Source organism: Erythrolamprus reginae, chromosome 3, assembly GCF_031021105.1.
Source record: "Erythrolamprus reginae isolate rEryReg1 chromosome 3, rEryReg1.hap1, whole genome shotgun sequence".
NCBI classification, from domain to species: Eukaryota; Metazoa; Chordata; class Lepidosauria; order Squamata; family Dipsadidae; genus Erythrolamprus; species Erythrolamprus reginae.
The window spans coordinates 36,988,991-37,005,154 of record NC_091952.1 but is presented as its reverse complement, the minus strand read 5'-3'; the positions used below and the strand labels follow the sequence as shown (position 1 = coordinate 37,005,154).

At 41.7% G+C, this 16,164-nt stretch overlaps 1 protein-coding gene across 11 annotated transcripts in view; it reads left to right on the top strand.

The window, feature by feature from the left end:
• Positions 1 to 16,164, top strand: part of SGK2 (serum/glucocorticoid regulated kinase 2) — a 65,346-nt gene that overhangs the window by 20,460 nt on the left and 28,722 nt on the right. For 8 of the 11 annotated variants that reach the window (XM_070744789.1, XM_070744795.1, XM_070744788.1 and 5 more), the window contains one exon: positions 15,160 to 15,229. In XM_070744789.1, the coding sequence (XP_070600890.1) occupies positions 15,160 to 15,229 (70 nt within the window). Of the gene's footprint in view, positions 1 to 3,429; positions 3,465 to 15,159; positions 15,439 to 16,164 lie in introns of those variants that run through there. The other 3 variants (XM_070744793.1, XM_070744796.1, XM_070744798.1) reach the window with 2 other exon arrangements.

The following is a 16,164-nucleotide window of genomic DNA, read 5'->3' as shown; positions in this document are numbered from 1 at the left end:
CTCTGGCATTGGAGGAGAAAATTTCTCTCTCCTTATCATCAGAATGATTACTCCTTTAGTAAGTTGTTAATGAAATGCATCTACTTGTAGTTGCAATCAAGCTCAGAGGACATAGTGAGGTAGACAATATTGAACATGTGATTACTTGGAAATCAGCTTCAGATGCTACCTCTTTGTGAAAAATAGAAAAAAGATAGATACATTTAGTCGTCAGGTTAATGAAGTAATTGGGATTTGCAATTCCATTACTAAGCAATGTAGTCATAATGGTTTAAAAAAAAAATAAACTTTATTGATTTTTTCATTAAAAAAACACACAGACATACAAACATTTAAACATGTAGTAGGGGTTACAATTACCCCTCTCTTCTTAGAAGTTAATTTTAAATACAGAAAAAGAATATATTCTTAGTTCATTAAATCAACATATTAATCTAGATGAAAAGAAGAATTTTGTTTATATATTCTAATAAACATAAAATTGAATTAATCAAAAGAAAAAAAATTCTAAAGTCATTTCAATATACAGTGATCCCCCGTTTATTGCGTCCCCAACCATTGCGAACAGGGTACTTCGCTATTTTTCAACCCGGAAGTCAAAATACCATCTACGCATGCGTGCCCGTGGGCACGCATGCGTAGATGGCAACCGGGAGATCAGCTGCTGGGCGGCTTCCCTGAGTCTTCCCCCTCTTGCTGGCGTCAGCGAGGAGTTTCCCCACCGCCCACGCAAACTCCTCGCTGCCGCCCGCCCTTCGCCCGCCCACGCCGTTCATTCTCGGCGCTTTCGAGCTGAGTCCGGGAGCGAATTCGCTCCCGGACTCAGCTCGAAAGCGCCGAGAACGAACGGCAAGGAACGGCTTGTCCACGCCGTTCATTCTCGCCGCTTTCGAGCTGAATCCGGGAGCAAATTCGGTCCCGGATTCAGCTCGAAAGCGGCGAGAATGAACGGCGTGGAAAAGCCGTTCCTTGCCGTTCGTTCTCGGCGCTTTCGAGCTGAGTCCGGGAGCGAATTCGCTCCCGGATTCAGCTCGAAAGCGGCGAGAATGAACGGCGTGGAAAAGCCGTTCCTTGCCGTTCGTTCTCGCCGCTTTCGAGCTGAATCCGGGAGCAAATTCGCTCCCGGATTCAGCTCGAAAGCGGCGAGAATGAACGGCGTGGAAAAGCCGTTCCTTGCCGTTCGTTCTCGGCGCTTTCGAGCTGAGTCCGGGAGCGAATTCACTCCCGGATTCAGCTCGAAAGCGGCGAGAATGAACGGCGTGGAAAAGCCGTTCCTTGCCGTTCGTTCTCGGCGCTTTCGAGCTGAGTCCGGGAGCGAATTCGCTCCCGGATTCAGCTCGAAAGCGGCGAGAGCCAGCGCCCCCCGGACCCCCAACCCAGGTTTGGGGGGCTGCTAGGAAGCCCTCCATGCCGGCGGCAAACAGCCGCGCCGCCCCCAATCTTCGGCTCCTCGCTAGCGCTGTGGGAGTAAAAACACCATCTGCACATGCGCAGATGGTGTTTTTACTTCCGCAGCGCTACTTCGCGAAAACCCGCTCGTTGCGGGGGGTCCTGGAACGGAACCCTCGCAACGAGCGGGGGATCACTGTATTCATACATTTCTCATAAGATTTAGTTTTTGTTTTTATTTTTATCTATCCACTTATAAACTATATTCCAAATAATTAAAAGTCAGATTCTTCTTGGTCATTCAGCCTTCTTGTCATCATATCCATCTCTGCACAATCCAATTTTTTTAAAACTATGTTATGTGGTCATAATGTGTGACATCACATCAGGGGTGGGCTACTGTCCAGACCGGGGGAGGGAGGAACGCAGTGGGGTAGCGAAAATAGAGCTCGATCCCAGAGCAAGATGTTGAAAGAAAATGCAGGGAGTCCTGAATAAGCCACTCCCACAGTATGGTAGTAAAAGTTTTAGTAGGATCATGCTGACTCAATAAGGAAAGTTGCTACTGTCGTTAAGCAAATCCTGCATAGTTGTTAAGAACATCACATTATCACCATTTTCAATTACCTCCCAATTTCCCCATTGATTTTGCTTGTTGGAAGCTGGCAGATGGTGGATTATGTGACCATGGCAACCATCATGGTAATAGCAATAGCTTGTAGACTTAAGTTATATATCACTTCAAAGTGCTTTAGAGCCCTCTCTAAGCGGTTTACAGAATCAGCATATTGCTCCCAACAATCTGGGTTCTCATTTTACCCACCTCGGAAGGATGGAAGGCTGAGTCAACCTTGAGCCAGTGAGAATCAAATTGCCGAATTGCAGGTAGCTGGCAGTCAGCATAATCAGCCTGTGGTACTGCATTTTAACCACTGCGCCACCGTGCCTCATAATTATGAGTTGGTTGCAATTCATTATAACATTGCCGCGGGAATTCTCTAACAGCTGCAACTTCAAGGACCAGTCATAAGTACTCTTGTTGAACTTTTTGAACAGTAATTAAACAAATGGTTGTTATCTGAAGACTCCCTATGGATGGATGGATGATAGATGAGTGGATGGAGAAAGAGACATTTCATATTCTTCACAGTAGGGGATTGCTGTTGATGAAATATGAGATTATTAATATGAGATGTGCAAATGCATAAATTGAATTAAACTGTACCCCAAAAATGGTCTTGTCTTTTCAAATGGCAATTGAGGCGGTGTAAAAATCTAATTTCATGCCAGGGTAGATACTATCTATCTGATTATATACAGTATATTAACTGTACTATCTATAATGTAAAGCTTATTTGTCATTTGTCAAAATTGCCGCAGAAATTTTGAATAGACCCATCATTTCTTACCTCTACATGCAGTTTCTGGAACGAATTGGGGCTTTCATGCAGGTATAATGAATGTGATGAACAGAATGGCATCTAACTGAAATATTCAATAGATGGATTAAGGATAAATACTTAAGAAAAAAAATCTATGTATGAGCAACTCACTAAGACTATTCCAAAATAATCAAATAGGAAGAACAAAATTGTCCCAAAGATTCTTCCCATCTGTGGATTCTCCATATCTGAGAAGTAGTTTTTGATCACTAAAAATTGAGTTGTGAGGAACTCGACCATTTCTAGTTAGAAGGTAGGACTTAAGACTTGTTTCTGTCCTAAGAATAAAATCTTCAGTCTTCACTCTTTAGCTTTATCTTCTGGGAAGGAGAAGGGAGTATAAGATTATTAATAACCCGTTCAGTCTTCATCAGTGTTCCCTATGGGTCAGTTGTCATGATTTAGATCTAGAATATAAAATTGTGCTTCCAACTTTAATGTTGTTCATAGCAATGTGTGTCCAAGGAAGCAAAATCCATATACTGTCACAGTTATGAAATGTAATGATAGGAAAAAATAGCATACAGAAACTTAGAAGCAAAAAAGAAATCAGCTATAAAGTAGGCTTTTTAAAGCTGTCTGAATTTCTTATTCCTAGATTTCCTGTCTGAATCTCCAGGCTTAAGAGATAAGGTAAAAATGTCCAACTGTTTCTCCACTGCCTGATTTTATTCATTTCCTTTTCTTTCCCAGCTTTTGAGAATATTGTTGCAATGGCTACATCTAAAGCAGTGGTGGGATTCTTTTTTTCTTTACTACCTGTTCTGTGTGTGTGGCTTGGTGGGTGTGGCTTGGTAGGTGTAGCAGGTGAAGGATACTGTAAAATCCCCATTTAATCCGGATCAGTTGGAACTCCAGAAGCAGAGAATAGATGGGCGCAGGGCTAGTAAGAGGTGGTATTTACCAGTTTTCTGAACTACTCATAATTTCTGCTATCTGTTCTCCAGAACTGGTCAGAACCTGCTGAATCCCAGCTCTGATCTTAAGGACAGAAAATATCTTTTAAGGAACAAGATTCAGGAAGTGAGCAGAGGAGAGAATCAAGTCCTGGCAACAGCAAACTATAAGCCACCGATCAAGGAGCCACAAGCACAGCTAAACAGCGAACCAAAAATTAGTGTAGATGAAAAACCATGTGGTATTCAAATATTGCAGACTGGGGAAAGAAGATGGACCAGCCACATAAACTGGACTGGGTAACCTGGGGAGTGATAGTTTCAAGAGAGGCTAAAACAAGAAGCAATAGCAATAGCTCTCTCTAAAGTTAAAGAAATGAAGAATTCCCTTCTCTCCCAGGAGACTAGTTACCAGGTCTTATTCAGCCTAACAGAGGGGTTTTTATTTATGGGATTTATCTGCCGTCCAATTCCAACTGGACTCTGGCCGGCTTACAGTACTGACAATAAATACCAACAATATAAAATAAGCATAAATACAATAAAATAAATACAATAAAATGTTATAAAATACAATATAACCCTAAAAACCACGCATACATTCACTCATTCATGGTCCGAGGCCTGCCAGAAAAGCCAGGTCTTAACGGCTTTCTGGTAGAACGGTAGGGTGGGGATAACATGAATCTCCGGGGCCAGTTGGTTCCAAAGCATTGGAGCCACCACAGAGAAGACCCTTCCCCAAGGTCTACCAACCGACATTGATTGGCGGACAGGACCTGGAGAAGGCCAACTCTGTGGGCCTTTATTGGTCATAGGGAACTATGAGGTAGAAGGCAGTTCCATAAGTGGTCTGGTCCTGAGCCATTTTGGGCAGCCCTAACTGTGGAATCCCTCTAAAGCAGCAGGACAGTTTCAGGATATATCACAGCAGCCAGGAAAAAAATGACATTTTCCATGGATGACATGAAACAATGAATGGGGGGTGGTAGTAGTGCCATGGGTTTATTGTATGTGTTATTTCCTGATTTTCATTATAGCTCTAACGATAACACAAAGTGTGAAACAGTATAGATTCCCTTTACAATCATAATTACAGAAAGGCCATATGGGCTCTTAATTTTTTATTGTTGTTGAAGATTGCTAATCTGGTCAGTGCATCAGGTATAGATTTTTCCTTTTGCCAGAGTTATAAATGCACCACGTCAGATTGTCACAAAGGTGGCACGATTATGTTAACCAGGTTGCTAATGAGGGAGCTATTTCCATCATTAAAAAGTTCTTTTTTTTACAAGGGTCTTTGGTGATTTAACTGTAACTACTTTGTCTTGGCTGACCATAAGGCGTTGCTTCCTAATCTTCCTGAATCATGACATATTTGAAACTGAACTATTCAGCAACAGCCTGCTGATAGTGTCAACATGATTGCTGGCAGTACTAAGCAGGGACATGTGAGGCTGATCCACCCCCATCCTATCCAGTTCATGAACCTGGCTAAAAACTAAAAAGAAAAGATATCTGGACTTACTTGCATTCTGTACTGAAAATCATAACTATTTTGAATTGACTCTACACGGGAGGTGGCCAGATTGTCTTTATGCTAAACCCAGTGCTTATGCTAATTTTTGTACAACTCTTGACTGGATTTTAAAAACTCTGCAAATTGAGACTGCTGACCTTTGGTACAACTTGGAACAGAGAAGAGAATGCTGGAAAGAAGATAAAAGAAGTTTTAGAAAGAGAATGGATGTTACTTACCAACCATGTTTGCCTCTTGTTCCATTCACTGCTTGTTTAGCCCCAACCATGGCATCATTAATGAAGGAATGGGTGGTGACCCAACCCCTCACCCAAAAAAGAATATCTCCGAGACCGCCTTCTGCCGCACGAATCCCAGCGACCAGTTAGGTCCCACAGAGTTGGCCTTCTCCAGGTCCCGTCGACAAAACAATGTCGGCTGGCGGGACCCAGGGGAAGAGCCTTCTCTGTGGCGGCCCCGACCCTCTGGAACCAGCTCCCCCCGGAGATTAGGATTGCCCTCACCCTCCTTGCCTTTCGCAAACTCCTTAAAACCCACCTCTGCCATCAGGCATGGGGAAATTGATTCCCCTGGGTCGTTTCCGTTTTATGTATGGTTTGTTTGAGATGTATGATTGTTTTTATATTAAGGGTTTTAAATTGTTTTTAACTATTGGATTTGTGCTGTTTTGCTGTTGTGAGCCGCTCCAAGTGTCCGGAGAGGGGCAGCATACAAATCTAATTATTATTATTATTCATCTCATCAATAACTAGATTGGATATACTCAAAAGCAGCCTGAAACCTTTTGGCACCAGAGACCAATTTTGCAAAATACAATTTTTCCATGTGGTGGGGCAGGATCGTTTGGGGTTAGGGTTAGGGTTAGTTTGCTCACCCACCTTTCACCTCCAGCTGTGTGGCCCAGTTCCTAACAGGCTACAGACTAGTATTGGTTGGGGACTGCTGCTTTAAAGATTTTTATTTAGTAGGAAAAAAAATATTACTTTTGTTGACTAAAGAAACACAAGCATACTAAAGCAGCATGGCAGGATTGGTGATGGGGATGACTTTTAAAACTGAAAATTTATCATTGTTGTTAGCCGCCCCGAGTCTACGGAGAGGGGCGGCATACAAATCCAATAAATTATTATTATTATTATTATTATTATTATTATTATTATTATTATTATTAAGTTGGGATGGAATCTTAATAAAGACAGATGTGAATTAGAAAAGTCTAAGAAAGTGAGGTTCAGTAATTCATGAGAAATTATTCTTCTGCAGCTTTTGTGATTCTCATAGCATGCAGCCATAGGTCACTTTATTCCCTTTAGCAATAGCATTTAAACTTATATACCACTTTGCAGTGCTCTACAGCCTTCTCTAAGTGGTTTACAGAGTCAACATATTGTCCCTAACAATCTGGGTCCTCATTTTACCGACCTTGGAAGGATGAAAGGCTGAGTCAATCTTGAGCAGGTGAGAATCGAAGTGCCGGCAACTGACAGTCAGCAGAATTAGCCTGCAATATGGCATTCTGACCACTAGGCCACCACAGCTCTTTAGCTCCAAATGATTCATGCTGATGATCTGAACAAAGTTTACCCGGAAGAGTTTGCTAGTTATTTACTGCATGTATTTGGACACAAATTTATTCCACTAAACTAGATCAGCTCCTTCCTTGCTGATGACCTCTTCTTGTCACTTGTGCCAAGCATTTGAATTTGTTTTGAAATTTGTAGGTCACGTGTAGATTAGTCACAGTTTGAGCAATCCCATCTTCATGCCATGAGCATGAAAAATGAAATCAGAGCCAAGAATCAAACAATACTATTGTAGTTAACAGCCATTTGTTTTTGTTGCATTTGATCATTGCAGTGTTTCTCAACCCTGGCAACGTGAAGATGTCTGGACTTCAGCTGCCAGAATTCGCCAGCCAGCATTCACATTCACATCTTCAAGTTGCCAACTTTGGTTTAAACAAAACTATTATTTTGTGATATTGCCATTCTGATGTAATTTTTTTACATAGGAATGCAGGAGAACTTTAGCAATAAAATATTTCTCTGGGTTTTTCTGCCTCTTCCCTTTCTCTATTGACTGATAGTGTTACTAACTATGTACTTTAGAATGGGAGGTTGGATTTGAAATCCAAATAGATTTTTTTTCACCTCAATGATTCCATATCTTTCTGATTGCGGTTTTTTAAAAGAACATAATAATGATAAGCGTACTTACAGATATGCAATTGCTTGGATAACAGATGTAGTGACTCACCTTACAAGTCCTATCTTAAAGAGCAGATCATGGGGATTAAGGAACTAATACAATCCTAAAATGTTGAGTTGCTGAACCTGGGTTTTTCATGGCATTGATTTTTGGAGAAGAATGTATATATGTGTGCACCATAACGACTAATCAAACTCATCTTTCCCAAACCACAGAAAATCTACTAGTTTGTGACCAATATATAAAATGTAATGTTTAAATATTGGGGAAGTAACCATGCTAATTTAATTTAATTTAAATGTTTTAAATTAAATTAAGGATAGTTCTTTTTTCCTTCTAAAACCAGCTCTTTTTGGTGGGTTGAAGACTCTTAGAATGTCTTTCAAAATCCATTTTTTTGTCTCCCCCCCCCCCCCGAAACATTTGGTTGCGATTTAAATAATGCTATAATTCCAAAGGATGGGCAAACAAATAATATAATTGAAAAGGATGGGCAAACAAATGAAAGAGTAAATTATTTTTTTACGGTTTGCATGAATAGTAGGAATGCAAACACATTGTTCAGGTGACACATGCAAAGTTGAAAAATTATACATGTCATCTGAACAATGTATCTGCATGTCAAGGCTTTCTGACTTTTGTCCCTATCAGTAGACATATTTTGTTAAACATGAATTCTACAACTGATGTACTTTAAGCTTTTTAAAGAAGACTTTAATTTCTTTAAAAGTTATATGTCTTATAACGATTCATTGCACTTTTTTTGGGTTAGATCCAGATTTATTCTTACCAAGAATCATGTTTCAAAAAATGTTATTGAAATACACACACAAAACACACACAAAACCCCAACTCAGTTTCCAGGACACTGAATAATGCAAATTGAAGATTTAAAGGTCTTATTATGACTTGGTTGGATGTATATTTATGTATGGTATCTATCTATCTATCTATCTATCTATCTATCTATCTATCTATCTATCTATCTATCTATCTATCTATCTATCTATCTATCTATCTATCTATCTATCTATTGGATTTGTATGCCGCCCCTCTCCGTGGACTAAAGTAAAGTCTTTCCTTTATTATTCGTTTGCCCTGTTGACATTGCAAAATGCTTTTGAGGGCTTGGAATTTTTTTGTTTGTGTTGTTTAAAGTCACACAATTGTGTCGAAAAGGAACAGAATAGAATTTTATTGGTCAAATGTGATTGGACACACAAGGAATTTGTCCTGGTGCATACGCTCTCAATGAACATAAAATAAAATATACTTTTATCAAGAAACATAAGGTACAATACTTAATGATAATTTGGGTGCAAATATAAAATCAAATTATATTAGGAACCAGTCAATATAAATCACAAAATTACAGTCATATGGTCATTAGTGGGAGGAGATGGGTGAGAAGATCAATAATAGTGAATGTGGGAATATACAGCATAACACAGTCAGGTAGATAGTAAAAGAAGAAAGGAGCAGCTTAACTTTTGCTAAATAGCTACAAAAGGGCTGTTTTGAGGGAGGGGGGATATTCCCAGATTTAGCCTCTGAGCCTTCCTTAGATCTGTCCTTCCACTAATTTCCCCAGACCCTGTCTCATGGTTCCCTCTCCTGCTGGAAAATAATCTGTGAGGAGGTGACCAATGTTGCCATTGCTTGACTGGCAGTTCCACCAGCCAATTATTCCATCTTTTAAAAGATAGCTGAAATTCCTCTTCATATTACTTTTCAAATTCTTCTTTGTGGTTTATTGCCTACTTGTATATAGGATTGGGAGAACATTTTTAAATAACTGTTTTGCTTTCTTTAGGGAGCAAGAGTGTTTTCCTGCCTCTTCTTCTACATTCATTACTATTAATTTAAATTTGCACATTATTATTATTATTATTATTATTATTATTATTATTAATTAGATTTGTATGCCGCCCCTCTCCAAAGACTCGGGGCAGCTCACAACAATAATAAGAAATAGTGTAACAATGGGACAAATCTAATAATAAAAAATATATAAAAACCCCAACAATTAAAAACCATACAGCACATACATACATACCAAACATGAAATACAAAAAGCCTGGGGGAGATGTCTTAGTTCCCCCATGCCTGGCGATACAGGTGGGTCTTGAGTAACTTGCAAAAGACAAGGAGGGTGGGGGCCGTTCTAATCTCCGGGGGGAGTTGGTTCCAGAGGGCCGGGGCCGCCACAGAGAAAGCTCTTCCCCTGGGGCCCGCCAAACGACATTGGTCGATGGGACCTGGAGAAGGCCAACTCTGTGGGACCTTATCGGCCGCTGGGATTCGTGCAGTAGAAGGCAGTTCCGGAGGTATTCTGGTCCAATGCCATGTCATTACCAACACTTTGAATTGTGACCAGAAACTGATCGGCAGCCAGTGCAGACCACGGAGTGTTGTAGAAACTATGCTACCGTGTTTCCCCGATAGTAAGACCCCCCCGATTGTAAGACATATGGGGGGTTTCAGGGGGGTCGGCTAATATAAGCCATACCCCGAAAGTAAGACATATGTCTTACTTTCGGGGAAACACGGTACTAAAAGCGAGGGAGCTGTGCGCGCTGGCGCGCTGCGCCCAGAGCTTGGGCCACCTGGTGGGCGAGGCAGCGGCCCTGGCCGAAGTGGCGGAGCGGCCACCGCCCGAGCTCCCTCCAGAGCCTGCCGCCGCCGCACTTCCTCCGACGGCCGAGGAGTCCTCCTTATCCGCGCCGGGTTTGGAGTAAGGCTTGAAGCTGGACTTGTCCTCGGCGCCGATGTCGCTGAGCTTCAAGGGTCTGCCTTTGGACGTCTCTTTGTCGGCGTTGGGCTTGCGCAGGAAGCGCAGTCGGAGCTCCCGCTCGTGCCGCACCCAGAGCCGCGCCGCTTCGGCCAGGGCCGCCGCCTCGCCCGCCGAGGACAAGTCCAGCTTCAAGCCTTACTCCAAACCCGGCGCGGATAAGGAGGACTCCTCGGCCGGCGGAGGAAGCGCGGCGGCGGCGGCAGGCTCCGGAGGGAGCTCGAGGCGAAGGGCGCAGCTCCGGCCGCTCGCCTCGCCCGCCCACCCGGCGTCTCCGAAGCTTACCGGCCGGGACGGGCAACACGGCGGGAGCAGCGGGAGCAGCAACAAGCAGCGAAGCAGCCCGGCGAAGGCTTCTCCTGCCGAAAGGCGCCCGCCAGAGACCGGTAAGCTTCGGAGACGCCGGGTGGGCGGGCGAGGCGAGCAGCCGGAGCTGCGCCCTCCTTCGCCCACCTCCTTTCCGGCAGCTCCGGACGGGGCGGGCAGGCGGGGATGCGGATGTGTCTCCGTGTGTTTGTGTGTGGGGGGGAGGGTGCTACTACTTTTTACCGGACACGGGTGTTGCGGGTTCGGGTAGGTGGGTTGACCGGGTGTGTCTTAATTTTTCCAATATGAGACATACCCCGAAAGTAAGACATAGGGGGGCTTTTGGGGGTAAAAAGAAAGTAAGACACTGCCTTACTATCGGGGAAACACGGTATGTTCTTTTGGAATGTTTCTTGCTGTGGGAAGAGGGGAGGGGCAGTTGAATGAGGAGCTAGAGGTAGACCAAATAAATTCCTTTTAGAGTTTCAAGGTCATCTTTTGTCAGCACCAGGCCGGAAGAAGATAGGGGTGTCTGGACCTGGTGGCAGAAGATTAGTGGTCCATATAACAAACTTGTAGGTGTGGGACAGGAGAATGAACTGTAATGTGGAAGTGAAAATCTTGGGGAAATCAGATCTGCATTTCCCCAGAGACGTGCCAAGATGGCTCTAAGAATAAATTAGAACTTTGAGGAAGTATTTGCCTTGGACTCTGATTTAAACTTAGATCTTAGTTGGAACGCTGACATAATGTCTATCACCAACTTCTCTGGAAGTGATGAGATTTCCAGCTAGCACTGTCTATGACATTTATCACACTTGATCTCCTTATGAAATCTAGCTTTTGTGCAAAGGTCACCCTCTTCTGCTTTTTAAAAAGAAATAGGATGGTAACAAGGCAGCTTAGTAAGGAAATGGGGAAATGGCGTTCCTTATCTAGAATATCTTGCTCAAGATCCATTTATAGAGGAAGAAGAAACTAACTCAGAAGCAGTCCAAACTGGACTGGGTTATTTCCAGAGATCCAATATCAATATCCCAAATCCTTTTGGAGAGTTTCTGCACACACCTTCTGTTTCTGTTGTCAACAGCTGAGACAGGGGCTTATTTTGTTCAATGCCTGTTGTTTATTTTCTAGTCAACTTTAAAACAAAAACAAACCTCAATCAGATTCATGAATGGAAGATGCAAGATACCATCCAACAGGCATGCATGGTATACACAGCAAATTGGAAATGACCGCTTTTAATTAATTAATTTTTATTTTATTTATTTGTTTGTTTGTTTTGTCAATACACAATAATACACAATGAGGGTTATAGAGAATATAATCCTTATTGTGTATTATTGTGTATTGGACAAATATAGAGATAATCAGATAGAATAGAGGAGAAAGTAAAGCAGTAAAATATAACTATGAGAGAATAGCAGAAAAAGATATAGGGATAGAAGAGAAGATATATGAGATATGGGAGAGACTATAGGACAGGGGATGGTAGCACTCTGGTGCACTTATGTACGCCCCTTACTGACCTCTTGGTGAGGTCAACCATGGATAGTCTAAGGGTAGAGTGTTGGGGGTTAGGGGATGATACTACAGAGTCCGGTAGTGAATTCCACGCTTCAACAACTCGATTACTAAAGTCGTATTTTTTACTGTCAAGTTTGGAGTGGTTAATGTTAAGCTTGAATCTGTTGTGGGCTTTTGTGTTGTTGTGGTTGAAGTTGAAGTAGCCTTTGACAGGCAGGACATTGCAGCATATGATCTTGTGGGCAATACTTAGATCATGTTTGAGATGTCTTAGTTCTAAACTTTCTAGACCCAGGATTGTAAGTCTAGTTTCGTAGGGTGTTCTGTTACGGGCAGAGGAGTGAAAAGCTCTTCTGGTGAAGTATCTCTGGACATTTTCGAGGGTATTAATGTCAGAAATGCAGTATGGGTTCTAAATGGATGAGCTATATTCTAGGGATGAGTCTGATGAAAGTTTTATAAGCTCTGGTAAGTAGTGTGAGATTGCCAGAGCGGAATAATACAGAGTAACAGAGTCAGAAGGGACTTTGTAAGTCATTTCGCCCAACCCCCTGCTCAAGCAGGAGTCTCTACACCATTTCTGACAAACGGCAATTTCGTCTTGAAAGTCTCAAGTGTTGGAGCTCTCACAACTTCTGAAGGCAAGCTGTTCCACTGGTTGATTGCTCTCATTGTCAGAAATTTTATCCTTATTTCCAGGTTGAATCTCTCCTTGGTCAGTTTCATTATTCATTGTCTGATTTTCTGGTGCCTTGGAAAATAGCCTGTCCCACTCCTCTCTATGGGAACCCCTCAAGTATTGGAACACTGCTATCATGTCTCCCTTGGTCCTTCTCTTCGCTAGAGTAGCTTTAAAACAATGTAAGACAAAGGGCCCGAGTCCTTGGAGAGGGGCGGCATACAAATCTAATTAATAATAATGATAATGATAATGATGATGATGATAATAATAATAATAATAATAATAATAATAAACAAAGACTACCAATTTTGTTATTTCTAATGTCTGTTACATTGTTAGCTGTCTTTATTTTGAAAGGGAGGTTAGAAAAATCTATGTAAAAGTAGTCTTCAACCTCCAACAGTTCATTTAATGACGGTTCAAAGTTACAGCATCACTGGAAAAAAGTGACATATGACATTTTTCACACTTACGACCATCACAGCATCCCACTGTTCACGGAACCAAAATTTGGATGCTTGGCACCTGTTCATATTTATGATGGTGGCAGTGGTCCCTGGATTATGTAAGCGTCTTCTGCAACCACTTTCAAGCAAAGTCAATGGGGGAAGCCAGATTCACTTCACAACCACTTAATGTAACAACTGCAATGATTCACTTAACAACTATGACAAGAAAAGTCAGAAAATGGGGAAAAATTTGCTTAAATGTCTCATTTAGCAACATAAGTGCTCCGAGTTAGCGGAGAGGGGTGACATACAAATCTAATTAATTAATTAACTAACTAACTAACTAACTAACTAACTAACTAACTAACTAACTAACTAACTAACTAACTAACTTTGGGCTCAATTACAGTCACAATGAGGACTACCATATATTCCAGTAATATCACGTATATCTGATTTGGGAATTGTCCACTGACTTGTTATCATTTTTTGAGTTAAAGGGGTTGATGCTCTATTTGTGTTCTCAGAATGCTTGGAAAGTTTGAGAGGCACAGGATATGGGCCAGGTATGATGCATTCAAGAGAGTATTTTTAAATTTCTAACAACAACCCTTTCTCCTATGTATAGATTAAGATACGATATGAATAGTGGTTTTCCTTTTCTTTTTCGGTCCTCTTTTTACTTTCATGTTTTCTTTTATTCTTTTTTTAAAAAAAATTTCTTTCCTTCCTGGGTTTTTAAAGAGACATAAATTTGGATATTTTCTATTATTAAGGGCAATGGATATTTGGATATTTTCTATTATTAAAGGCAGTTACAATAAAATGAGGGTTTTTTTCTTAAATAAAAGTAGGAATGTGTTTTCTAAGAACGCTAGAAAGGGACTGAAGGATGATGGCACAGTTAGGAAAAATAGCAAATAGCCAAGAGAAATTTAGATAGCTATAGCACTTTAAATATAAATGAAAGCGAAGAACATTATCTAAAATCCGGATGATAGCATTTGGAAAGGAGGTAGCACAGGATGAATGATACATACCAGAAATAATTGGATAAATAATTAGAAAATTTGATTAAGAATTTGGCATTTGATATTGTATTGTATTATATTTTAATTTGAGGTCTGTAAATTGGAATCTCTATAAGGTGTGAAAAACAATAAAAAATGTATACCCCCCCCCAAAAGAGAGTCTCTTCTATCGTGTGATCTGTATCATTCAGAAAAGCAGGCCCGTTCTGGTAGTACTCTGGGAAAGGGAAGCTGGAGGCTACTACTTCTAGGACAGTGATGGCGAATCTAGGTGGCACGTGGAGCCATATCTGCTGGCACGCGAGCCGTTGCCCTAGCTCAGCTCCAGCATGCATGTGCGCACCAGCCATCTTGTTTTTGGCTTGCGAGGAGGCTCTGGGAGAACATTTTTGGCTTCCAGAGGTCCTCCAGGGGGATGAGGGAGGACGATTTTGCCCTCCACAGGCTCCAGGGAAGCCTCTGGAAAAGTTGGAAAATGAGCTGCTTCCGGCCTCCAGAGGGCCTCCGGGGAGATGGGGGAGGCTATTTTCACCCTCACTAGGCATTGAAATATGGGTGTGGGCACTTGTGCATGTGCCATAGTGCCCGTGCTTTTGGCACCCAAGGAAAAAAAGGTTTGCCATCACTGTTCTAGGACACCATCTCTTTCCTGGTTTCAGAATTTGTTTCTGCATTGTTCCCTGAGTAAAGTTTTCTAGAGCAAACAGGTCTGCCTCTGCTTCTCACGGAGACTGCTGACTTTGATTTACGGATAGGCTGATGAGAAGGGCAAGGTCACTGTAGAACAAATGTGCTTCTGTGTATATTTCTTGTGATCGCATTGCCACCCGAAGCGTTTATTTAGTTTGCTAACATCCACTCCTCCTCCCTACTTCCCCACTCCCTTTTTCTGTAGATTTAATAAAACAAGGTCGAGAGAAGTTGGAACAGACCATCAAGGCCTCCGGTTCCAGGCTCTGCTCCTAGTGAGTATCTGTTTCTTTCCGTCAATGGGGTGCTGTTCCTTTAAAACTCAGCCTCTAGATGCCCTCCTACCAGGAATAAGCAGTGAATTGAGCTGACTGGCACAGGCAGGATGCAGAGGGAACCACGAATTGCACAAACTGGGATTTGTTACTCAATATGGCTTTGTTACACTGCTCCGCTTCTAAGGAGAGCTTTTTGTCAGGCAGATGTAAGTAAGGAACTTAACTAAGGTACCTGAAAATGAGACTTAACTCATTTTTAGGGAGTATTTTGAAATGTGGTGCTTTTATTTAATGTCATTGCTTTTAAAAATAAGGAGATATGCCAGCATGGAGCTGCCAAATGATTTTTATTTTATTTTGTTGGCCTTTGCTAAGAGAGGTGGGGAGCGTTACGTCTGAAAATGTCTCATGTTTGGTTTGTGGGAGTTTGCTCCAAAATGTCAGGAATTGGAGTATATACAGTTAATCCTTCCTTGTTACAAAATGTAATTGTTTTCAATGTAGTCTGCTAATAATTTCACAGAGAACAAGGAGGAGAAATGTATCTATTAAGGGCTAATTGCAACTTGGAGGTGGATTTTGGGTGGGGAAAGAGTAAAGAGGTGGTATTGAAAACTTCAAAAAGACATTGAAAGATCTAATTACAGCTTTAATTGTAAAAGTGTGTAAAGTATACAAATTGCCTCTAGGGTTCTAAGTATTCTGTGATAAAAGCAGGGAAAAATAGATTAATTTGCTGACAAGGTTTTAATTAATCCTCACTTAAAATAGGAGAGGAAATGGCTAAATGCCATTCCAACTGTTTTCACAAATAACACCTCTGTACTGGCTTTGTTGGGATGTGGGTTTAATAAGAAGTTTTGTTTCTTCACTATGGCAGCCAAATTAACCCCCCAGGGCTTAAATGAGAACTGTGACGTCATGGCGGAGTC